Source organism: Sylvia atricapilla, chromosome 3, assembly GCF_009819655.1.
Source record: "Sylvia atricapilla isolate bSylAtr1 chromosome 3, bSylAtr1.pri, whole genome shotgun sequence".
Lineage (NCBI taxonomy): Eukaryota > Metazoa > Chordata > Aves > Passeriformes > Sylviidae > Sylvia > Sylvia atricapilla.
In genome coordinates, this window is record NC_089142.1 from 1,394,169 (window position 1) to 1,419,645 (window position 25,477).

The 25,477-nt window shown below is 48.8% G+C and overlaps 1 protein-coding gene across 2 annotated transcripts in view; it reads left to right on the forward strand.

Annotated features, from left to right (window-relative positions):
• ELP3 (elongator acetyltransferase complex subunit 3) overlaps positions 1–15,148 on the forward strand; it is a 78,203-nt gene extending 63,055 nt beyond the window's left edge. The window contains exons 10-14 of one of the 2 annotated variants that reach the window (XM_066314590.1): positions 170–363; positions 6,867–6,957; positions 8,868–8,933; positions 12,301–12,528; positions 14,999–15,148. In XM_066314590.1, coding sequence (XP_066170687.1) covers positions 170–363; positions 6,867–6,957; positions 8,868–8,933; positions 12,301–12,528; positions 14,999–15,139 — 720 coding nt within the window. In that variant the 3' untranslated portion in view covers positions 15,140–15,148. Of the gene's footprint in view, positions 1–169; positions 364–6,866; positions 6,958–8,867; positions 8,934–11,344; positions 11,841–12,300; positions 12,529–14,998 lie in introns of those variants that run through there. The other variant, XM_066314591.1, reaches the window with a different exon arrangement.
• Positions 15,149–25,477: the final 10,329 nt, after the last annotated feature.

A 25,477-nucleotide genomic window follows, 5' to 3' on the forward strand; every position in this document is an offset into this window, starting at 1 on the left:
ACTTTTTGATTCGGTTCTTTCTGATTCGACTCCTGATTTGGCTCTTTTTCATTTGACTCTGTTTCGGCTCTTTTTGATTTGACTCTTTTTGATTCAGCTCTTTCTGATTCGACTCTTTCTGATTTATTCTTTTCTCCCCTCACCCCTTTTTTCTTCCCCCTTTTTCCAGGAGTTTTTCGAGAACCCGGCGTTCCGCCCGGACGGGATGAAGCTCTACCCGACGCTGGTGATCCGCGGCACGGGGCTCTACGAGCTCTGGAAAACCGGGAGATACCGGAGTTACCCCCCCAGCACCCTGGTGGATCTGGTGGCCCGGATCCTGGCCCTGGTGCCGCCCTGGACACGCGTCTACCGCGTCCAGAGGTAATTCATTCCCTCCTGGAATCGCCTCCTCCCGCTCCGCCACGGGCTCCCGGCTTTAGTTCTTTAATTGCGGCCTTCAGCCTTCGTTAACTCCCGGCCTTAATTGTTAATTGGGCAAAGGTCTTAGAGCTGCTCCCCGTCTGTTGAGGAGGGAAAGAGGGATGAGGAGACTGGGAGGTGGGAAATGCCCGGAAATTTCCGGAGGCGGCGATTCCGCCACCAGCCAGGGGGAGCAGCCAGGGCTGGGGTGATCCTGGGGGATAATGGGATGGATCCCGTGATGGATAATTAATGGGATGGGTCCTGTGATGGATAATCAATGGGATGGATCCTGTGATGGATAATTAATGGGATGGATCCCGTGATGGATAATGGGATGGATCCCGTGATGGATAATCAATGGGATGGGTCCTGTGATGGATAATCAATGGGATGGATCCTGTGATTGATAATGGGATGGATCCCGTGATGGATAATCAATGGGATGGATCCCGTGATGGATAATTAATGGGATGGATCCTGTGATGGATAATTAATGGGATGGGTCCTGTGATGGATAATTAATGGGATGGATCCCGTGATGGATAATTAATGGGATGGATCCCGTGATGGATAATCAATGGGATGGATCCCGTGATGGATAATTAATGGGATGGATCCCGTGATGGATAATTAATGGGATGGATCCTGTGATGGATAATCAATGGGATGGATCCTGTGATGGATAATCAATGGGATGGATCCCGTGATGGATAATCAATGGGATGGATCCCGTGATGGATAATTAATGGGATGGATCCTGTGATGGATAATCAATGGGATGGATCCCATGATGGATAATGGGATGGATCCTGTGATGGATAATGGGAGGAATTCCATGATGGATAATTAATTGGAGGGATCCCACGATGGATCCCATCATCCTCTCCCCGGAAACCTCATGCAGGATTCCTCACCTTTCTGGACTCTTTTCCATGATTTTTGCCTGGAATTGCGGCAGGGTGGGAATGAGCAGCGGGAATCCTCAGAGGAGGAGGAGGTGGCTGAAGGCCAGGAACACTGGGTGGCTTCAGGGAAAAAAAACTGGAATTCAGGGATAAAAACCCAGTTCCTAAATGAACTAAAAATTAATTTTTGCTCAAAATCATGTTGATTCCACGGCCATAGGGAAGTAAAAGGGCTGGGAAGCAGCGCTGGAAAGGAGGATGTACCAGCAGGAAGCGGGAATGAGAGGTGGAATGAGAGGGAACTCGGGGAGGTTTGACATCTGGAATGAGAGGGAATCCAGGAAAATTTAGCATCCGACTCAGGGATCTTGCTGTAAATCAGGAGATGGGAAAAACTCCCCGAGGTCTTGGTCTGAACTGTGAACAAGCCGGGAAAAGCAATTATTTTATTCAGGATAATTCCTTTTAGAGCTGGAAGAGTTGGTGCTACAGCCTGGTAAATCCTGGAATAATCCCTGCTTTCAGGAAAATAACTTGGAATTAGGTGATGGGCAGCATCAGTCTCTTTCTGGAAGGATCAGTGTGGGCATAAACCTGAATCTGGGAGGGATGGAAAATCCCAGGATCATGGAATGGTTCAGGCTGGAAAGGACCTTAAAGCTCATTTAATTCCACCCCTGAACCTTTTAAAAATAAGAAAAAAAAAATTAAGGAACAGGAGCACTGATTGGAAAATCAGAAAACTGATACGAAAACGAGGAGGAGCCTTGCATGGGATGAGGCAGGGAATTTGGGAATTCTTGGTCAGGACTGGGATTCCAGAGCAGCTTCCCTGTTATCCTCAGAATTTTATTTTTTTTTCCATTTCTTTTTTTCATGAGACCATCAGGATCCATTTTACATCAGGTTTATTCTTTGGGATGGCAGGAGGTCCCAGCCCAGCAGGAATCTTTCCCTCAGGAATTCAGGCCTGGAAAAGGCTTTGCTGGTGCTGATTTGCCTCCATCCAGTTGCCATATTCCCCTTTTCCTGCTGCCTGGAACTTTCTCATGGAAATCTGGGATTTTTTTACTCCCCTGATGCAAAGTCCTGAAATTCTTACTCGGCTCTAAATTGATTTTTGGTGACGCTGGGGACAGAATAATGGACAAAGCCAAGATTCCCAAATCCTGGAATCGTGTCTATCCCAATTTCCCATCCTGAATCCTCCCTGGGCTGCTCCCAGCAGGGATTTGAATTGGGAACGGGTTTAGGTTGAAAATCAGGATTAAACATCAGAAAATCTCAATTTTTGTTGACGTTTTGTGAATTGGGGACAGAATAATGGACAAAACCAAGATTCCCAAATCATGGAATTTCGGCTATCCCAATTTCCCATCCTGAATCCTCCCTGGGCTGCTCCCAGCAGGGATTTGAACTGGGAACGGGTTTAGGTGGAAAATCAGGAATTAAACTTCGGGAAATCCCAATTTTTGGTGATGTTTTGTGAGTTGGGGACAGAATAATGGACAAAGCCAAGATTCCCAAGTCATGGAATTTCAGCTATCCCAATTTCCCATCCTGAATCCTCCCTGGGCTGCTCCCAGCACGGATTTGAACTGGGAACAGGTTTAGGTGGAAAATCAGGATTAAACATCAGGAAATCCCAATTTTTGGTGATGTTTTGTGACGCTGGGGACAGAATAATGGGCAAAGCCAAGATTCCCAAATCATGGAATCGTGTCTATCCCAATTTCCCATCCCGAATCCTCCCTGGGCTGCTCCCAGCACAGATTTGAACTGGGAACGGGTTTAGGTTGAAAATCAGGAATTAAACATCGGGAAATCCCAATTTTTGGTGATGTTTTGTGAGTTGGGGACAGAATAATGGACAAAGCCAAGATTCCCAAGTCATGGAATTTCAGCTATGCCAATTTCCCATCCTGAATCCTCCCTGGGCTGCTCCCAGCAGGGATTTGAACTGAGAGAGGATTTAGGTTGAAAATCAGGATTAAACATCGGGAAATCCCAATTTTTGGTGATGTTTTGTGAGCTGGGGACAGAATAATGGACAAAACCAAGATTCCCAAGTCATGGAATCGTGTCTATCCCAATTTCCCATCCTGAATCCTCCCTGGGCTGCTCCCAGCAGGGATTTGAATTGGGAACAGGTTTAAGTGGAAAATCAGGAATTAAACATCGGGAAATCCCAATTACATTGGGAAAACTGGGAAGTGTTTGGATGAAATATTGGGAAGGAGTTCTTTCCCTGGGAGTGTGGGTAGGGGCTGGGCTGGAATTCCCGGGGAAACTGAGGCTGCTCCATCCCTGGGAGCATCCAGGGAAAAGCTGGATGGGGTTTGGAGCAGCCTGGGATCGCGGGAGGTGTCAGGGTTGGAATGGGATGGGATTTAAGGTCCCTTTCCCACCCAAACCATCCAGAATTCCACTATTCCAAGCTCTGAGAGCTGCTCTCTGCAGTCTCTGTTCCCTGGGACCGGATTTTGAGGAGAATCCCTGAGTTTGTGTCCATCCCAACCCCAAAACGCTCCGTTTATTGAGCGGGGGAGAGGCGCCGCTGATAAAACGCCACCCAAAAAAAATAAATAAAATAAAAATAAAAACAAAAATCTCCCTGCTCCAGGAAATCCCGGGAAATGGCATGGGAAAGGTGGAATCACCATCCCTGGAGCAGTTTAAGCCCCTGTGGATGTGGAATCTGGGATTTAACTCACGTCGTTGACCATCCAAAGGTTTTTTTCCAACCTCAATAATTCCACGATTCTGGGAAATCGGGAGTTTTTATAAAAAATGAGCTGATCCTCAATCCCACATTGATCCCGAATTTTTGGGATCCTCATCATCCCCAGGGCGCTGAGGGGAACGACAGGAGGAGCACCACTCGCCTCCAGGGGTTTCATTTTCCTTGGATTTTGATGGTTTCATGGATTTTCCTCTCACTCTGGTGACCAAAAAAAAAAAAGAGGAAATAAAAATCTTTGCCTCAAAATGGAGCCCAGAACCAGATCCCAGAATTTCCCTGGGAGTTCCCAATCAGCTGCTCCAAAAGGAATTAAAATGTTGGGAAAAAAAAAACCAACCAAAAACCAGGAGATGAAATAAACCTGGCTGGAGCTGCTGGAAAATCGCTCCTTAACTTTAATAGGGTCAGCATTTAATCCCATATATCCTGAATTTATTTAGCATTTAAATGAGTTTTTATTTGTCTGGAGGGGCTGGAGTTGGTCTGGCTGCTCCCAAGGATCCCAAGGAAGCAAGGAAAACCCGTTCCTTGCTTTTTTCTTCCTTCAAAATCTCCTTTTCCCCATCCGTGTTTTAATTCCCAGCGGGTTGTAATCCACCTTTTATCCCCCGGGGATTTTGGTCAAAATTCCCTGGATTCAGCTTGAAAACCCAGGGACAGGAGCAGGATTATTTTATCTGTGCTTCCTGGAGGGAAAAATCCACCCAGCCTGGCTTTTCTTGGAGCCATTCCATGATTGTTATTCCCTGGATTATCCCCGTGGATCCGAGTGTCCTCCAGTCACCACGTGAAACACTCGTTTTTTCCCCAAAAAATTGCAGCTCTTTGGAGGGAATTTTGTGGCCTCTGACTTTATCAGAGGAATCTCTGGATAAATGGAATATTCCTTGGAGTTCTGGGGCGAGACACCGGGAATCCCGTGGATTTGTAGGGAAAAAAAGAGAAATCCTTCGTTGCTTTTCCCAGGGAAAGCTTGGAGGGACACAGGGAATGGATTCCCACTGAGGGAGGGATTTTGGGAAGGAATTCCTGGCTGGAAATCCCTGGAATTGTCCAAGCAGAGGTTGGATGGGGCTTGGAGCAGCCTGGGGTTGTGGGAAGTGTCGGGATTGGGAATTTAAGGTCCTTTCCAGCCCTTTATTTGTGTTCCACAAGGTAAAAGAAAATCCCTTTTTTTGTGTTTTGTTGTCGTTTTGGGGGGTTTTTTTGGGTTTTTTGTTTCGTTGGTTGGTTTTTGGGTTTTTTGTGGTTTTTTTTTTTTTTTTTTTTTTTTTTTTTTTTTTGTGGGGTTTTTTTTGGGTTTTGGGGTTTTTTTGTGGGTTTTTTTGGTTTGTTTTTTGGGGGTTTTTTGGTGGTGTTTTTTTGTTCGTTTGTTTTTGGGGTTTTTTTTTGTTTTTGGTTTTGGGTTTGGGTTGGGTTTGATTTGATTTGATTTGATTTGATTTGATTTGGTTTTTTGGGGTTTTTTTTTCCCTCTTTCCCAGTGTCCAAACCAGGATCAGGTTTAGGACCCTTCAATTCCTTTATTTTTTTACCCAGCTCCTGCCCAACCAGGAATTCCTCACGGGTGGGATGGAAAATCCACCAGGACCTGAGCAGATCCAGGAATTCATCCCACAGAGCTGCTGGAGACCAGCCCTGATTAATTGATTAATTAAATAACCAATCAATCAATTAATTACAGCCCCAATTCCCTGAGCATCCCGAGCTCCGGGTGGGATTTTGGGGATAATCAGCTGAGGAAAAGGAGGGAAAAAAACTCGCTCAGGAATGTTTGGTGCACAACTGGATTTCCCGCCCTCGATTTCCCTGGAAATCTGACGGATTTTGGGGATGAACAGATGGGATTTTATCAGGGTGGGGTGGGATGAGCCGACATTCCAAGCTGGATCCCGATGCAGAAATCAGGAATTCCCCTTTCCCTAAAAAAGAGGGATCCCAATTCTTTTATCTCTGTGTTTCAAAACCACCTGGGAGGCCAAATCTGCTCCCAAATTTTTCCTTTTTAGCGCCTCTCCTTGGAGATTTTCAGATTCCTGCCGTCCTCAGGCTGGGATTCACATTCCCATGGGAACGGCCCCAGAATTCCCAGCAGGATTTCTCCACTTTTTTAAGTGAAATATCAGAAATCCCACTATGGAAAAATCTGATGGATTTTCCCCCCAGGGATCATCCTGGGAATATCCATTATTTGGGAATATCCATAATTTGGGAACATCCATATCCCGGAAATTTCATCTTCCTGTTCCTCAGGAAGGACCAAAACGATTCTGGATTTTGTCCTTTTGATTTCCAATAAATTTAATTCCTGGGGAAAAAAAAAAAAATTCCTGGGAAAAGCTGGATCAAGGAGCCACTCCCAATTTTTCCCAAATTTTTCCCAATTTCTGCTCTCCAGCAGCAGATGATGGAAAATATCTGGATGATCCCTTTTTTCCCCCCTAGATTCCCAAGTGAAGAATCAAGAGAAAAACCAAATATTTTTTTAGGACTGTTAAAGGTTTATATTCGGGAGATTTTTAAATTTAAACTTTAAATTTAGATTTGAAATTTCAAATTGAAATTTCAAATTAAATCTTCGCCTTTTCGTTTTTCTGCTTCTTTTTCTCTTCGTTTTTTTCCCCCCTCTTCTTTCACTTGTGTTTTATTTCCAATCCAACCAAAAAAGCCTTGAAACCGAAAGAATTCACCAAATTTGGGGGATTCAATTAAATTGGGGATTGAGCAAATTTGGGATTTGAGCCCGATGGTGTTTTTTGGTGAATTCAGCCATTTAAATTTTGGATTTTCCCTCTTTTTTTGATTTTTTTTAGGGATATTCCAATGCCTCTGGTCAGCTCCGGGGTGGAGCACGGGAACCTGAGGGAACTCGCCCTGGCCAGGATGAAAGACCTTGGGACACAGGTAAAATATCTAAAAAATAGTTCAAAATAATTTAAAACATTTTTTTTTGGTAAATAATTCATATTCTTTTATAAGAAAAACATCGTAAAATGCTTCGTAATAACTAAAAAAAAATAAATTTGTAAGCTGTAAAAAAAAACCCTCACGATAATTTAAACCGTTTTGTAAAACATTTTTTGTAAATAATTTATATCTCTTCATAATAAAACGCCATCAAATACTTCATTTTGATTTTTAAAAAACAATAAATAGTGGAAATAAAAACCCTCGCTGGTTGTGATGCCTCCACCCAAATCAGGAGGTGAAGCCACAAAAATTCAACTTAAGGCTTAAAAAAAAACCCCAAAAGAACCAGATTTGGCTGAAAAGGCTTTAAAAATAAACCAAATTAACGCTTAAAAAGCCCCTTTCTGAAAAGCTGCTTTTGTTTGGGTGAATTTCAGCTTGGCTCTTCCACCCCTCTCCTGAGTGCACCTGGAAAATGGGTGGTGAAATCCCATTTATTCCCAATTTTTTTCCCAATTATTTCCTCTTTTTTTTTTTTATTTTTTTATTTTTTTCCCCAGGTTTTCCCTTTTTTTTTCCCCCCCCATTTTTCCCAATTTTTTCTCTCTCTCTTTTTTACTTTTTTTTTGCTTTTTTGGGGTTTGGTGGGGTTTTTTTTGGGGTGGTTTTTTTTTTTTTGGGTTGTTTTTTTTTTTTTTTTTCATCTTTCCCCAGGTTTTTCTCATTTTCCCCCCATTTTTTCCCAATTTTTTTCCGATTTTTTTGAGCAAAATTTGGAGCCTGAGATCAGAGGGGAAAAAATTCCTTTTGGAATTCTCCCACCTTTTTCTTTGCCACTCGTTTACCTGAGGGAACAATTGAAGAGAAACTCCCAAATCTGAATCCTGTCCAAAGAATCCCGGGATTCTGGGATCAAGGACACTCAGGATCCATCCCGAGGGGTTTTTATGGGATTCGGGGATGGAAAAGGGAAGGGAGACCCTTCCTGGAGTCCCCAATTCCCAGGGAATTCCCAAAATTCCTTCCTGGAGATGAGCTGGGATGGGACTGGAGGGAATTCCCTTGTTAAAGGGGAGGAATTTGGGCAGGAATTCCCAGTTGGGTTGAAAAAGAATTTCCAGAGAATTCCCTGGGAGTGGCCGAGGAAAGGCCGGAAAATTCCGGGATTTTGGGATGGGATTGAGGGGCCGTGGATCCCAAATCCCAAACCATTCCGGGATTCTGGGATCAGGGACACTCAGGATCCATCCCGAGGAGGTTTTTATGGGATTCGGGGATGGAAAAGGGAAGGGAGACCCTTCCTGGAGTCCCCAATTCCCAGGGAATTCCCAAAATTCCTTCCCGGAGAGGAGTCGGGATGGGGCTGGATCCAATCCCAGGGCTGGGAATGGAGGGAATTCCCTGGGAAATGGGGATTTGGGCAGGAATTCCCAGCTGGAATTCCCAGAGAATCCCTGGGAATATCCAAGGAAAAGCTGGAGCACCCTGAGACCTGGAATGGAATATTTGGGATTTCCAGAATCGGTTTTTCCTTGAAAATCAAGAAGGTGGCTGGTGAAATCCCAAACCTTTTTATTCCAGGATTCAGATGTTCCCGATATTCCACCTTCCCAATCCCAAAGTTTGGGGTTTTTGTTGGGTTTTTTTTTCCCTGGATGTTTCCTTTCCCTTTCAGACCCTGCAGGTTGGGAATTTTTCCACAGGGATTGATTTTTTTTTTCCCAGTTTTCCATTCACCATTCCAGCTCACTGAGCAATTCCCCCATTTGGGAATTCAGAATTCCCCTTTGGAATTCATCCCTGCACCTCTTCCATGTGACCCAGGGATTTTCTGGAATTTTCCATGCTCGGAGCTCCACCTCCTTCCCCTTCCCAATTCCCATTATTTTTATTTTCCCTCCCAGTGCCGCGACGTGAGGACAAGAGAAGTGGGAATTCAGGAAATCCACCACAAAGTCAGGCCCTACCAGGTAAAAATTCCCTTTTTTTTTTAATTCCCTGGAGCTTTTTCCAAGGAAATTTATGGAATAAACCAACCACTGCAGCGGGTTTGGGGTGTTTGCACTTCCAGGAAATACCCACCTCCCCTTTTCCTTTTTATTTTCCTTGTTAAAATCCGGATTTGGGAAATTTGGGGAATTTCCCCGTGTCCTTTGGGAAATAAGAGCGGTGAATTTAGAGGCTTTTTTTTTTTTTCTGGGTGAATTTCCACGTTTTTTAGGCAAACAAACTTTATTGAAATGTGTGAATGCATTCATTCGGCACACTCCCATTTCCATTCCCAAAATCCTGAAATAATCCGGGAAAAAAAGGATTATTTGGCTCCTGGGAGAGAAAGGAAAATCTGCACTTGCTGGACTGAAGTATCTGATTTAGGAGATTCCAGAATCCTGGAATGCTTTGGGTCAGGAGGGATCATCCTGGGAATGTCCATAATTTGGGAATGTCCATAATTTGGGAATGTCCATAATTTGGGAATATCCATATCCTGGAAATTTCCTCTTCCTGTTCCTCAGGAAGGACCAAAACGATTCTGGATTTTGTCCTTTTGATTTCCAATAAATTTAATTCCTGGGGGGAAAAAAAAAAAAATTTCCTGGGAAAAGCTGGATCAAGGAGCCACTCCCAAACTCCTCCTCTCCCAATCCCGATTCCCAAACTGAGCCAAACAATTCCTGGGGTTTGGAAGTGTCAGCACCCAGAAATTCCCAAAGTTCCTGTTCCTCAGGCTTCAAGGAGCTCAGAGTTCGGAGAATATTCCTGGACTTCAGAAGATTTTTTCCAGTCGGAGATTCCAGGGAATTTCATTCTCCTTTTCCCTGTTTTGACACAAAAATCCCCCTCCCAAAAAAAATCATCCCAGATTCCTGCAGGGATCCGCCCAGATTCCCGGGAATCTCTTCCCGGGTTTGTTTTGTTGTTTTTTTTTTTTTTTTTCCGCTGATCTGATTTAAATTGTAAATTTGGGGAGGGCCGACAGCAAATGGCTCATCCCACGGCTCATCCCGGGTTTTTCCAAGCGGAAAATTCCCTTTGTTCGGCTCCCTCAGGCTCGGGGGAGCGACAGGCAGGAGTAAAAATCCCGGGAAAACCAGTTTTCCATGGATATCTGCTGGGGGATTTATGAACAAACCACATCCCCCTGTCCGAAGAGGGCATCCAGGCTCTGCCTAATTAACCACCGCCCCTAATTAACATCCTGAATTTCTGTCCAAGGTGGGGATTTTGGACAAAAATTCCGATTTTCTGGAGCGGATTCGAGGCGGTTTTCCTGATCCTGGACGTTCCCAGAGCTGCCTTTTCCATGAGGAGTGGAGGGAGGTGTTGGAAAGGCTCAAAAATCCGATTATTAATTTAATTTAATTAATGAGAGGGGTCTGGTCCTGATTCCTGGAAAACAGGGGGATTGTGTCGGGATTTTGGAGCCGCTCTGGGTTAGAGGTTTTCATCCACAGCGGGGTTTTCCAGATGATTTCCACACATTTGTTGGGAAAAGGGGAGCCCACTCCGGCCAGGGAGGGTTTAGGGACAGGGAATTGTCCCCAGAGTGTCCAAGGACAGCTTTGGATGGCGTTTGGAGCAATCTGGGAATTCCTGGGAGCTGTCGGGGTTGGGATGGGATCCGTGGACTTTCAGTCCCATCCCAAACCATTCCGGGATTCTGGGATCAAGGACGCTCAGGATCCATCCCGAGGGGTTTTTATGGGATTTGGGGATGGAGAAGGGAAGGGAGACCCTTCCTGGAGTCCCCAATTCCCACTGAAGCGCCTGGATCCCAAAATTCCTTCCCAGAAAGGAGCTGGGGTGGGGCTGGATCCAATCCCAGGCTGGAAAAGCTGAGAATGGAGGGAATTCCCTGGGAAAGGGGATCTTGGGAAGGAATTCCTGGCTGGGCTGGAATTCCCAGAGAATTCCCTGGGAGTGTCCAAGGAGAGGCTGGAACACCCTGGGAATGGGATGGGATTGAAGGTCCCTTCCCAGCCAGAGCATTCCATGATTCTGTGCCAGAGGTCACCCCAGCAGTGGCATTCCCACCGGGAATTAAACCGGCTTTAGGGAATCTCCTCTTTGCCCTGAAGAACGTTGAAGGATCCATGGGATCGGCTTTGGTCTCTCCAAACAGTTTCCTTTTTTCCCTCCTTTTCCTCCTCATCCCTTCCCACCTGGAGCAGGTGTTGATCCATCAGGAAGATGTGGCCAACTCTAAATTCCCATCTGGAATCAAACTGCCTTTAGGGAATTTCCTTCCTGTTTTATGGATCAGGATAAAAATAGGGATTTTTTTTTTTTTTCATGGATCCTGAGTTACGGATCCACGGATTCGGCTTCTCTCTCAGATTTTCCCTCTTTCCCCTCCTTTTCCCCGTCCCCCACGGGGCAGGTGGAGCTGATCCGTTGGGATTACGTGGCCAACTCCAAATTCCCATCTGGAATCAAACTGCCTTTAGGGAATTTCCTTCCTGTTTTATGGATCAGGATAAAAATATGTTGGTTGTTTTTTTTCATGGATCCTGAGTTACGGATCCATGGATTCGGCTTCTCTCTCAGATTTTCCCTTTTTTCCCTCCTTTTCCTTCCCACCTGGATCAGGTGTTGATCCATCAGGAAGATGTGGCCAACTCCAAATTCCCATCTGGAATCAAACTGCCTTTAGGGAATTTCCTTCCTGTTTTATGGATCAGGATAAAAATATGGATTTTTTCTTTTTTCATGGATCCTGAGTTACGGATCCACGGATTCGGCTTCTCTCTCAGATTTTCCCTCTTTCCCCTCCTTTTCCTCCTCATCCCTTCCCACCTGGATCAGGTGTTGATCCATGGGGATGATGTGGCCAACTCCAAACTCCCACCTGGAATCGAACTGCCTTTAGGGAATTTCCTTCCTGTTTGTTCTGAGTTTCAGATTCTCTCTCAGTTTTTCCTTTTTTCCCTCCTTTTCCTCCTCATCCATCCCCTCCTGGAGCAGGTGTTGATCCGTTGGGATGATGTGGCCAACTCCAAACTCCCACCTGGAATCAAACTGCCTTTAGGGAATTTCCTTCCTGTTTGCTCTGATTTGTGGATCCATGGATTCGGCTTCTCTCTCAGATTTTTCCTTTTTTCCCTCCTTTTCCTTCCCACCTGGATCAGGTGTTGATCCATTGGGATGATGTGGCCAACTCCAAATTCCCATCTGGAATCAAACTGCCTTTAGGGAATTTCCTTCCTGTTTTATGGATCAGGATAAAAATACGTTTTGTTTTTTTTTTCATGGATCCTGAGTTACGGATCCACGGATTCGGCTTCTCTCTCAGATTTTCCCTCTTTCCCCTCCTTTTCCCCGTCCCCCACGGGGCAGGTGGAGCTGATCCGTCGGGATTACGTGGCCAACGGGGGCTGGGAGACGTTCCTGTCCTACGAGGACCCGGAGCAGGACATCCTGGTGGGGCTCCTGCGCCTCCGGAAGAGTTCCCCGGAATCCTTCCGGCCGGAGCTCAAGGGCGGCGTCTCCATCGTCCGGGAATTGCACGTCTACGGCAGCGTGGTGCCCGTCAGCAGCCGGGACCCCTCCAAGTTCCAGCACCAGGTATTCCCGAATTCCAGCACTGGGTATTCCCAAATCTCCCAAATTCCAGCACCAGGTATTCCCGAATCCCCCGAATTCCAGCACTGGGTATTCCCAAATTCCAGCAACAAGTGTTCCTAAATCTCCGAAATTCCAGCACTGGGTATTCCCAAATCCCCCAAATTCCAGCAACTGGTGCTTCCCAATTCCCCCAAATTCCAGCACCAGGTATTCCCAATTCCCCCAAATTCCAGCAACAGTCATTCCCAGTCCCTCCAAATTCCAGCACCAGGTGTTCCAAATCCCTCCAGCACCAGGTATCCCAGTTCCCCCAAATTCCAGCACTAGGTATTCCAAATTCCCCCAAAATCCAGCACCAGGTATTCCCAAATTTCCCCAAATTCCAGCAACTGGTGCTTCCCAATTCCCCCAAATTCCAGCACCAGGTACTTCCAAATCTCCGAAATTCCAGCACCAGGTGTTCCAAAATCCCTCCAAATTATAGCACCAAGTATTCCCAATTCCCCCAAATTCCAGCAGCAGGTACTTCCCAATTCCCCCAAATTCAAGCAACAGGTACTTCCAAATCCCTGCAAATTCCAGCACCAAGTATTCCCAATTCTCCCAAATTCCAGCACCAGATATTCCCAATTCCCCCAAAATTCCAGCACCAGGTACTTCCAAATTCCAGCACCAGGTGTTCCAAATCCCTCCAGCACCAGGTATCCCAATTCCCCCAAATTCCAGCACTAGGTATTCCCAATTCCCCCAAATTCCAGCCCCATTATTCCCAATTCCCCCAAATTCCAGCCCCAGGTATTCCCAATTCCCCCGAATTCCAGCCCCAGGTATTCCAAACCTGGATTTAAATAAAGGAATGAAGTTTTGGGGCCACTCTGGGTTAGAGGTCTCATCCCCGGCGTGGTTTTCCGGTTTTCCAGGGCTTTCCACACTTTTAGTGGGATTTCACAGGAAAAAGGGGAACCCTGGGAGGGTTTAGGGACAGGGAATTTCATCCCAAAAGTGTCCAGGTTCAGCTTGGATGGGGTTTGGAGCAGTCTGGGATGGTGGGAGGTGTCGGGGTTGGAATGGGATGGGATTGAAGATTCTCCGAGAGGGCTCTGATCCCAATTCCTGGAATTTCATGGGATTTCTCAGGGAAAAGGGAGCTCTCGGGGTTTCCCTCCTCGTTCCATCTCTCCCCACTCAAAAAAAAATTCGGGATTTCAGTTCATTTCTCTTATCTGCTCTGAGTCGTGACAGAGCCAGGATGGGATCTGAGCTCCTCTCGGCTGGAATTCTGCCTCTTCCAAGGTTTTTTATTTCTTGGGATCACATTCTGGCCATTGTGGGAGCTCTTAAGATTTTATTTTTTCTTTTAAATTCTGTGAGATTTTTAAAAAAAAAAATTCCTTTCTGGATGCTCCCGGAGCTGCTTCATTCCCAGCCCTCAGGAGCCAAGTGCTAATTGGCCTCTGGAATTCCTTCGTTAATTAACTAATTCCCACTCAGGGGGAAGGAATTCCGCTCCTGGAATCTGCAGGAATTCCCTCTGGGAATGGGGAGGTTGGATTTGGTGCTGCTCGGGTTTCTTTCCAAGGGATGGGCTCTTCCTGCTGGATCGGAATTCCCAGGAATCCTGGAATTCCTGGATCCCTGGGAGTGTCCCAGGAAAGGTTGGAGACTGTCAGGGTTGGAATGGGATTGAAGGTCCCTTTGGGCCCCGTCTGGAATTACAGCACCCAAATTCCTTTCCTTGGACACTCCCAGGGAATTCTCTGGGAATTCCAGCCCAGGCAGGAATTCCTTCCCAACATCCCACCCCAAGCTCCTCTTTCCCAGGGAATTCCCTCCATTCCCAGCTCTCCCAGCCTGGGATTGGATCCATCCCAGCTCCTTTCTGGGAAGGAATTTTGGGAATTCCCTGGGAATTGGGGACTCCAGGAAGGGTCTCCCTTCCCTTTTCCATCCCCAAATCCCATAAAAACCTCTCGGGATGGATCCTGAGTGTCCCTGATCCCAGAATCCCGGAATGGTTTGGGATTTGGGATCCACGGCCCCTCAATCCCATTCCAACCCCAACACCTTCCCTGATCCCAGATTGCTCCAGCCTTTCCTTGGCTGCTCCCAGGGATTCCCTGGGAATTCCAGCCCAGGCAGGAATTCCTTCCCCATATCCCACCTGTCCCTGCCTTCTGGCACTGGGAATTCCCAGTTTTAAAATCCCGGGATGAATTCCCATCAGGAGATATAACCCCATCCCGTTCCTGCCGTGGAGAACCAGTCAGACCCTCTTGGGAATTCCGGTGAATAATTCCAGGATGAGGAAAGAATTCCCTGAGGAATTCATCTTTGATCTCAAACCCCGCGATATTCCCGATCCCGGGATCACCCCCAAAAATCCGGATCTTTTGGAATCCCGTCTTCCCGTCCTGGCCTTGCTCTTGGCTTCTGCTTTGACAAAACTTCCCTGTTTTTTTTGCCATTCCAGGGCTTTGGAATGCTGCTGATGGAGGAGGCGGAAAGGATCGCCAGGGAGGAGCACGGGGCGCGGAAAATCGCCGTCATTTCAGGTATTTTATCCCTTTGGGAATTTTATTTATTTTTTAAGGATATTTTTATCTTAATCTGAAAATAACCTCGGTGTCCCTGCTGGAACATTCCTTGGATCAGGGGAGGATGCATCCGGAATTATCCCGGAGGAAAAAGCTGGAGTCTTTCCTCCTTTCCCGTTTTTCTGACCCTGGAGATGGTGAATTCCAACTTTGGGCTGGAATTGATGGGATTTGGGGAGCTGTGGCAGCTCGGGGAATGTGGAATATCCAGGATCCAGAGATCTCCAGGGTGGAGCCTTGGGAATGTGGCCGTTCCCTGGGGAGCTGTCCCACCCTCTGGAATGTCTTAATTTAATATAAATGACATAAACGTAATGATTTAATATAAATTATATTGTTGGAGTGAGGAATTCCTGTCGCCGTGAGGATTTTGGGGGATTTGACAGCAGAGCTCTGATCCAGAGGGGATTTTTGGGAAAAAAAATAAAAATCCTCGTTTTCTGCTGTTAAAAAAAAAAAAAAAAAAAACCACAACAAAAGTAGAAATTCGCAGCTCGGATCTCTAAAACCCTGGAATTTTCCTGGATCATTGATGAGAGTCAGAGTGAGAGAACAACGTGCAGGAGGAGCCAGGTGCTCCAAGAGAATTTTCTGGATTCTGTTTGCTTTGCTCCATCCCTGGAAGTGTCCAGGGAAAACTTGGAACAACGTGGGATTGTGGGAGGTGCTGGGGCTGGAATGGGATGGGATTTAAGGTCATTTCCCACCCAAACTGTTCCGGAATTCCATGATTTATTCTCCCAGTGGTTCCCCTTTTCCTGCTGTTTGGTGTCCGTCTGAACTGGGAATTCTGCCTGGATTCTGGAGTTCCATTATTCCATCTCCCATTGGTTTTCCTTTTCCTGCTGTTTGGTGTCAGTCTGAACTGGAAATTCCACCAGAATTCCATGATTCCATCTCCCAGTGGTTCCCCTTTTCCTGTTGCTTGGTGTCAGTCTGAACTGGGAATTCCCCCGGATTCCAGAATTCCATGATTCCGTCTCCCAGTGGTTTTCCTTTTCCTGCTGTTTGGTGTCAGTCTGAGCTGGGAATTCCACCAGAATTCCATGATTTATTCTCCCAGTGATTTCCCTTTTCCTGCTGTTTGGTGTCAATCTGAGCTGGAAATTTCGCCCGGATTCTGGGATTCCATGATTCCATCTCCCAATGGTTTTCCTTTTCCTGCTGTTTGGTGTCAGTCTGAACTGGGAATTCCACCAGAATTCCATGATTCCATCTCCCAGTGGTTTCCCTTTTCCTGCCGTTTTGGTGTCAGTCTGAGCTGGGAATTCCACCAGAATTCCATGATTTATTCTCCCAGTGGTTTCCCTGTTCCTGCCGTTTTGGTGTCAGTCTGAGCTGGGAATTCCCCCGGATTCCCTTTGAATCCCTGGAGTGCCACGCTCAGTATCCCGCGGTTTCTCCCACCATCCGCCGCTTTTCCAGCTCTTTCCTTGGAGACGCTGGATCCCAATCCTCGCCGAGCTTTTACCTGGAATAAAAACGCAGCCAGCAGTTTCTTTTCTCCCTCAGAGGGCGGGATCTTGGGATCTGAAACGGAATTCCTTAAATTTGGGAGCCTGTTCCAAGTTACATTTCCAGCAGGAAATTATTTTCCCAGAAGGAAAAACAGGGAATTTGGGGCCAGGAGAGGGTTGGAGGGATTTGAGTTTTGTTAAAAACGGGCGGAAATCGTCCTTCCAAGGGGCTGAAATCATCATTCCAAGGGCTTGGAAAAGAGGACACCTTGGAATTTCTTTGGCAGCTCCCAGTCCTGCAGCTGGTGGGGTCCTGCTCACCTTTAGGGAAGGAATTTGGGAAGCTGGAAAACTCCGGAGAAATCCGGGATTTTTCCGGCTGATGCTTCAGCACTGGGATTGGAAACCTGGATCCAGAGGGAGCGGAATTGGGATGGAAAACGGGGAGAAAAAGGAAATCCTGGCATTTCCTGGCATCGCCAGCTGTTCCCATTGGGATCTCCTCCCTCCATCCGTGGTTTTCCCGTCGGCTCTGGAGCATTCCAGGCTTTTTAATCTTTTCCATCCCCTCGGCGCTGGGATTCCAGAATTTCCGTCTTCCTGCTGTAAAATCCCTGGATCCAAACCTGGGAATGGGAATGGGAAAATCCCAGATTGCCTCCCGGTGAAGGTCAGGAGGGGAGCGGTGCCACAATCCCAAAAATCCAGGGCACGGAGAATTCTTCAATCCCACAAATCCGTGGTTGGTTCTTGGCTATTGCCGGGAATGTGAAGCCACAGGAGGTGCCACCACATCCCAAAAATCCAGAGGGTTTTTCCAGGCTCCGAAATCCTTGGCTACTCCTAGGAGTGTGAAACCACAGGAGATGTCACAATCCCAAAAAAACCCCTGGGAATGCAGGGCTTTTCCTGGCTCCCGGATCTTCGGCATTCCCGCAGGAATCCGCGAGCCTGAGGAGAAACTTGACTAATTCCTTGGTTTTTTCCTGGGATCTGGAATGGCTCATTCCAGTGGCTCTTTCCCAGATAATCCTGTGCCGGGAGGAAACTGGGATCCTCCTCCTGCCCCTTTTCCCATCGGGGGAGAAACGGGAATCTCGGAATTCCAGCCTCATCCCACGGTGTTAAAACCCACCCAAAACCTGGAATTTCCATGGAGAGAAGCTGGAATCCCAAGGGGCAGCCCAAAGTGTCCTCCTCATTCCAGGAGGAATAAATCACCGGAGAAATGAGGATTCCTGGATGAGGAGATCCCGAGGATCGAGGGGCTCTGGGAAAACTTCCCGGGAATTGTCTGCTCCCGTTAATGACCTTTGGAAGAGGGATTAATTACTGGGAGTTGGGAAAAGCCAGGGAATTCCGGCTGTGTGCCAGCCTGGACTGAAATCCTGGAGGATTTCACGATGGTTTGACGATGTGAGAGCTCTGAAAAGGGGTTTGGTGTTGGATTAACTGGGATTTTGGGGCTGGAATGAGCGGGAATGTCGGCTCTCCTTAAGCAAGGACGAGTTGGGATTCTCCAGAGTGTCCTGGCAGGAAGTTTTTATATCAATGTTCATGTTACAGGTATTGATATGAAGGAAAATCCTGGACAAACAGGAGTTGAAAATGTGGAGAATCCTTGGGATTCCTTTCTTCCTTTCCTTTCCTTTCCTTTCCTTTTTCCTTTCCTTTCCTTTCCTTTCCTTTCCTTTCCTTCCTTTCCTTTCCTTTCCTTTCCTTTCCTTTCCTTTCCTTTCCTTCCTTTCCTTCCTTTCTTTCCTTTCCTTTCCTTTCCTTTCCTTTCCTTTCCTTTCCTTTCCTTTTCCTTTCCTGTTCCTTTCCTTTCCTTTCCTTTCCTTTCCTTTCCTTTCCTTTCCTTTCCTTTCCTTTCCTTTCCTTTCCTTTCCTTTCCTTTCCTTTCCTTTCCTTTCCTTTCCTTTCCTTTCCTTCCCCCCCAAAATCCACAATTTCTGAACTTGGATTGGGTGGGAATTACTCCGAGGTCGGATCGATGAGGAAACTAAGGCGCTTTCCTTCCTGGGGATTTGGAATTCCCAGCAGTTGGAAGCGGGGCTGGATCAGAGCTGGGAACATTTTCCAGGGATTTAGAAGGAAATGTTCTTCCCTCCCACGGGAATCGTAAAATCAAGAGTTTGAATCTTGTTCTCCAATCTCTGAGCGTGGCGTTTGTTGTGTCCGTATCCCAGATTTCCTGCGTGTTTGCAATCCCAGAATTCCTGGATTACTGTCCAGCGGGATTTGTCCGCCTCCAAAGGTTGTTCCAGAGATTTGGGCTGCTCCCTGGTTTCCCAAATTCCCCCTGAAATTCGGGAGCTGTTTGCACCTCCCTGCTCTGGAGCAGGGACAAGATCGGGGGCGATCCATGGCACAAACCAGCGCGGATTTCCCTGGAAAAGTCCATCCAAACCCTGATTTCCCAAATTAATACCCTTCCTAGGGAAAAATCCCAGATTTTCCCAGCAGACTCTTCCCAAAAAAAGCTGAGCTCCGAGGCCTCTTGAATTTTGGGAGAGAAAAGGGGAGAAGGCGGCAGGATTTTCCAGGAACCCGTGGAAAGGCTCTTCCAAACAAAGGGGAGAGCAGAGATCCCCAGGCTCAGGGAATGGTTCCAGGAGCTGGGAATGATTCCAGGAGCTGGGAATGATTCCAGGAGCTGGGAATGCTGCCCAGAGCCATCCCAGCTGCTCCCAGTTAAACGTCCCTTCCTCAGGAGAGGACCACTGGGAGAACTGCCTCGGCCAGGCCCCTGGAGCGCTGGGAATTGGGCTTGGAATGGCTTCGGAGGGAAAACAAGGATTGGGAAGGGTTTGGGATTCAGGGAAATTGGATGTTGATGTCCGTGGATGCTGATATCCTGGGATTCTGTTATCCCTGGATATTCTGAACCCCTTTAGACATCAAGGTCCATCCTTTTCCCCAAAAAACCCCACACCCAGATCTTTCCCTGCCCCACTGCGGATGAACATTCCCAGTCAGGAGCTGGGATCGGGATTTTCCCGGGATTCCCAGCTGCTCCAGGCAGGAAGCAGGAGGCTCTCCCCCTCCCCTGCTCAGGAGCAGTGATTTTTTTTATCTCTTTGCCCATTTCTGGTAATTTTCCGCTCGAGCGGTGCCTTTGTGCCGGCAGCTCGGGGTCACTCCATTATCCCCAGCCCTGAAATCCCAGTTTTTTTCCCTCTGCCAGCAGTTGGGATTCCCGGGGGTTTGCTCCAGCCTTTGTTGGGATTTTGGGGATTTTCACTTCCAGTTTTGTCTGCTCTGGATTTGCTTCTTTCTTTGCCCTTTCCAAACCTCCAAAAATCTCAAGGAAGCTGCTTCAAAATTCGCTCCTCTGATGTCCGCGAGGGGTTGGGAGCATGAGGGATGTGGGGAATCCTTAAGGAATGTGGAGAATTCCTTCCCTTCCCATTTCCCTTCCCCTTTCCCTTCCCATTTCCCTTTCCCTTTCCTCTTTCCCTTCCCCTTTCCATTTCCCATTTCCTCTTTCCCATTTCCTCCTTTCCCTTTCCCCTTTCCATTTCCTTTCCCCTTTCCCTTTTCCCTTCCCATTTCCCTTCCCCTTTCCCATTTCCTCTTTCTCCTTTCCCATTTCCTCTTTCCCCTTCCCATTTCCCTTCCCCTTTCCCATTTCCTCTTTCTCCTTTCCCATTTCCTCTTTCCCCTTTCCCTTTCCATTTCCCTTCCCTTTTCCCCTTTCCATTTCCATTTCCCCTTTTCCCCTTTCCATTTCCCTTTCCTTTTCCCTTCCCCTTCCCCTTTCCCATTTCCCTTTCCCCTCTCTCCCTGAGGAAACGAAGGACATTTCCCTCCTGGGTGTTCGGAATTCCCAGCAGTGGGAAATGGGCTGGAATCAGAGCATTTTCCAGGGATTTTTATTATTATTATTTTTTTCTTCCTGCACAACTGCTGGACTTCCCTCCTCGTCCCTTCCTGTGGAATTCCCGAAGATTTTTCCTCCCTGCCTGGAGCTGGGCGGGAGGGATGACGGAATGACCTCCGGCTGCGGGTGGAGGTGGACAAAGGACAACTCTCTGTCCTTGGAGCTCTTCCCGCCGTCATTCCCGCTTTTGTGCCTTGACATCCCGTAATTAGCCCCATCTGACCCCAATCCTGGGAATAAGCGCTTCCAGCTGCTCCCTGGAAGCGGCGCCGGTGCGGGAGAGAATTCGGAAGCGTTGGGTGTGCTCCCACAAATCCAGATATTCCAGAGGTCCTTTGCGCTCCCCGGTGTCGCCCTCGTGTCCTGGGGACCCCGAGAGCTCCGGCGTTCCTTGGGAATTCCGTGAAATGACAAAATCTGGGAAAACTTGGGTTGTTTTTTGGGGGGAAGCCGGTTTGTCCTTCCTGGCGGTGCCTGGGACATCTGGAGGTGGCCAGGACGATCCCCAGGGCTGGAATGTGAGGTATTCCAGCCTGGCTCTGGAACCTCCTGCTGCCCTTCGTGAGGAGCTCTGGGATGGAGCCAGGCTGGGAGAGCTGGGAATGTTCACATGGAGAAGGGAAAGATCCAGGGAATCCTCAGAGCCCTTCCAGAGCCTAAAGAGGCTCCAGGAGAACTGGAGAGGGACTGGGGACAAGGGATGGAGGGACAGGACACAGGGAACGGCTTTGAAGTGGAAAAGGGATTGGGGTGGGATTTGGGAAGGAATTGTTCCCTGTGAGGGTGGGGAGCGGCTGGGATGGAATTCCCAGGGAAGTTGTGGCTGTCCCTGGATCCCTGGAATGTCCAAGGCCGGGCTGGACGGGGCTGGGAGCGGCCTGGGATAGTGGGAGGTGTCAGGGTGGGAACGGAACGATCCGTGATGTCCTGGGATTTTATCCCGCTGATTGTCCTGTGCCTCCCTGGCTCAGGGAATCCAGACTGGGACTGAGTGAGCCCAAACTGGGATTCACTGAATCCAAACTGGGATTCAGCAAATCCAGACTGGGACCCAGTGAGCCCAAACTGGGATTCAGTGAATTCAAACTGGGATTCGGCAAATCCAGACTGGGACTGAGTGAGCCCAAACTGGGACTGAGTGAGCCCAAACTGGGATTTGGCAAATCCAGACTGGGACTGAGTGAGCCCAAACTGGGATTCAGTGAATCCAGACTGGGACTGAGTGAGCCCAAACTGGGATTCAGTGAATTCAAACTGGGATTCAGCAAATCCAGACTGGGACTCAGTGAGCCCAAACTGGGATTCAGCAAATCCAGACTGGGACTCAGTGAGCCCAAACTGGGATTCAGCAAATCCAGACTGGGACTCAGTGAGCCCAAACTGGGATTCGGCACATCCAGACTGGGACTGAGTGAGCCCAAACTGGGATTCAGCAAATCCAGACTGGGACCCAGTGAGCCCAAACTGGGATTTGGCAAATCCAGACTGGGACTGAGTGAGCCCAAACTGGGATTCAACAAATCCAGACTGGGACTGAGTGAGCCCAAACTGGGATTCACTGAATCCAAACTGGGATTCAGCAAATCCAGACTGGGACCCAGTGAGCCCAAACTGGGATTCAGGAAATCCAGAGTGGGACTGAGTGAGCCCAAACTGGGATTCAGTGAATCCAGACTGGGACTCGGTGAATCCGAACTGGGATTCGGCACATCCAGTCTGGGATTCCGCAGGAGCAGCTCAGGGGCGGCCCCAGGCCTCTGATCCCTTCCCCAGCAGCACCGCCCAGGAAATCCCGGGAATAAACCCCGGGAATGAACACCGGGAATAAACTCCGGGAATAAAGCCTGGGAATAGACCCCGGGAATGAACCCCGGGAATAAACCCCGGGAACTAAACCCCGGGAATAAACCCGGGAACTAAACCCCGGGAACAAACCGCAGGAATAAACCCTGGGAATAAACCCCGAGAATAAACCCTGGGAACTAAACCCCGGGAATAAACCCCGAGAATAAACCCGGGAATAAACCCTGGGAACTAAACTCCAGCAATAAACCCCGGGAACTAAACCACAGAACTAAACCCCGGGAACAAACCCCGGGAATAAACCCCGGGAATAAATCCCGGGAATAAACCCCGGGAACAAATCCCGGGAACAAATCCCGGGAATAAACCCTGAGAATAAACCCCGGGAATAAACCCCGGGAACAAACCCCGGGAACAAATCCCGGGAACAAATCCCGGGAATAAACCCTGAGAATAAACCCCGGGAATAAACCCCGGGAATAAACCCCGGGAACAAACCCCAGGAATAAACCCCGGGAACAAACCCCGTGAACAAACCCCGGGAATAAACCCTGGGAATAAACCCCAGAACTAAACCCCGGGAATAAACCCCGGGAATAAACCCCTAAAACCGGGAATAAACCCCGGGAACAAACCCCGGGAATAAACCCCAGGAATAAACCCCGGGAATAAACTCCAGGAATAAACCCCGGGAATAAACCCCGGGAACAAACCCCGGGAATAAACCCCGGGAACCGGGAATAAACCCCGGGAATAAACCCCGGGAACAAACCCCGGGAACAAACCCCGGGAATAAACCCCGGGAATAAACCCCAGAACTAAACCCCGGGAATAAACCCCGGGAATAAACCCCGGGAACAAACCCCGGGAATAAACCCCGGGAATAAACCCCGGGAGTGGCTCGGCGGCGCTGACGCCTGTCATTATCTGTCCGCCTGCAGCTTTGTGTCCGTATCTCCCGCGGAATGATTCCCGATCAATCCCCACCCCGGCCCTTCCCTCGGGACCGCGGCGCCTTTTATCCCCCTGAACCGGGATCGGCTCCCGAGGAGGATCCGGGCGGCTCTGATCCAGGAGCTCATTTCCATGGAGCTCGGGATGGTGACGGCGTTCTCCCGGTTTTCCCGGCCGCGGTTCGGGGGCTGCCGAGGAGAAAATTAACGCGGCCTGGGGCCAGGGATGTGTCACGGGCCGGTGACAGCTCCAGGGACGGGCGAGATGGATTCCGGATTCCTCCTCCGTGGGAGGCAGCTCCGGCTCCGGGATCATCCCGGGAGCTGGGAGAAGCTGGGGAAAAAAAACGCAGAGTGGGTGATATCTGGAAGAGTTTGGATTGGTTTGGTTTAACTCTGTGAATTCCTGCGTTGTCAGGCAGCTTGGGATCATCCCAGGAGCTGGGAAAAGCTGGGGAAAACCATCCAGAGGTTGGGTTCTCCCCACTGCTCCGCTCGGAACAGGAATTTGGAAGAGCTGGGATTGATTTAACTCTGTGAGTTCCTGCTTTGTCAGGAAACTCCAGCTTGGGATCATCCCAGGAGCTGGGGAAAAACCATCCAGAGGTTGGGTTCTCCGTTTGGAACAGCGGAGTGGATGACATCTGGAAGAGTTTGGATTGATTTATTTTATCTCTGTGAGTTCCTGCTTTGTCAGGCAGCTTGGGATCATCCCAGGAGCTGGGGAAAAACCATCCAGAGGTTGGATGTTCCCCACCTGCTCCGCTCGGAACAGGAATTTGGAAGAGCTGGGATTGGTTTATTTTAACTCTGTGAGTTCCTGCTTTGTCAGGCAGCTCCGGCTCCATCACTGGGATCATCCCAGGAGTTGGGAAAAGCTGAGGGAAAACCACCCAGAGCTGGGATTAATTTAACTCTCGGAATTCCTGCTTCGTTCTCTGCGTTCCGGAGCTTCCCAGGGATCCGCAGGGATCCAGGAGGAGCTGCTGCTCCCTGCCCCAGGGGCACACAGGGGCTCGGAGCGTCCCCAAATCCCAAATGTTTTGGGTTGGGATGGAACTGCACCACGGCTCCCTGTCCCACCCTCTGGATGAGATTCCAGCTTCCCACCGTCGCAGGCTGCTCCAGCCTTTCCTGGGACACTTCCAGGGATGGGCAGTCCAGGGAGGAGCCCTGTGAAGAGGGACAACAAAACCAAACCAGAAATGGTGGAGGATTTTTCCCCTCCTCGCTCCTTTTTAACCGGCGGCGTTATCTCTGTGAGCGTTCCAAACCGCCCCAAGCGGATCCCTGGCACGGAATTCCCGGAGAATTCCTGGCTGCCCCATCCCTGGAAGTGTCCAAGGCCATGCTGGAGCCACCTGGGGCAGGGAAGGTGTCCCTTCCCCTGGAGAAGGACATCCCAAGGTCCTTCCCAGCCGGAGCCGTGCCGTGATTCCCTGCTGGCTCTCAGGGTCATCCCAGAGCCCACAGGAAAAAAGACGGATCATGGATGTCTCACACGCTCCGTGACTCATCCCAAATCCGTCTCCTGGGCCTGATACTCCAACCACCGCCTCTGGAGAAGCCTCAAGAGCTAAAACCTCCCGAACCCCGGAATTGTGACAGATTTGGGAGTCAGGAGCTGACACATTCCCTTGTCCCCATCAATCCCGATGCCCCACGGCCACAATCCCAAACTCTGGAATTGTGACAGATTTGGGGATCAGGAGCTGACACATTTCCCTGTCCCCATCGATCCTGATGCCCCACGGCCACAATCCCGAATCCCGGAATTGTGACAGATTTGGGGATCAGGAGCTGACACATTTCCCTGTCCCCATCAATCCCGATGCCCCACGGCCACAATCCCAAACTCTGGAATTGTGACAGATTTGAGGGTCAGGAGCTGACACATTACCTGTCCCTGTCTCTCCCGATGCCCCACGGCCACAATCCCGAATCCCGGAATTGTGACAGATTTGGGGTCAGGAGCTGACACATTCCCTGTCCCCATCAATCCCGATGCCCCACGGCCACAATCCCAAACTCTGGAATTGTGACAGATTTGGGGATCAGGAGCTGACACATTCCCCTGTCCCCGTCTCTCCTGATGCCCCACGGCCACAATCCCGAATCCCGGAATTGTGACAGATTTGGGGTCAGGAGCTGACACATTCCCTGTCCCCATCAATCCCGATGCCCCACGGCCACAATCCCAAACTCTGGAATTGTGACAGATTTGGGGGTCAGGAGCTGACACATTCCCCTGTCCCCGTC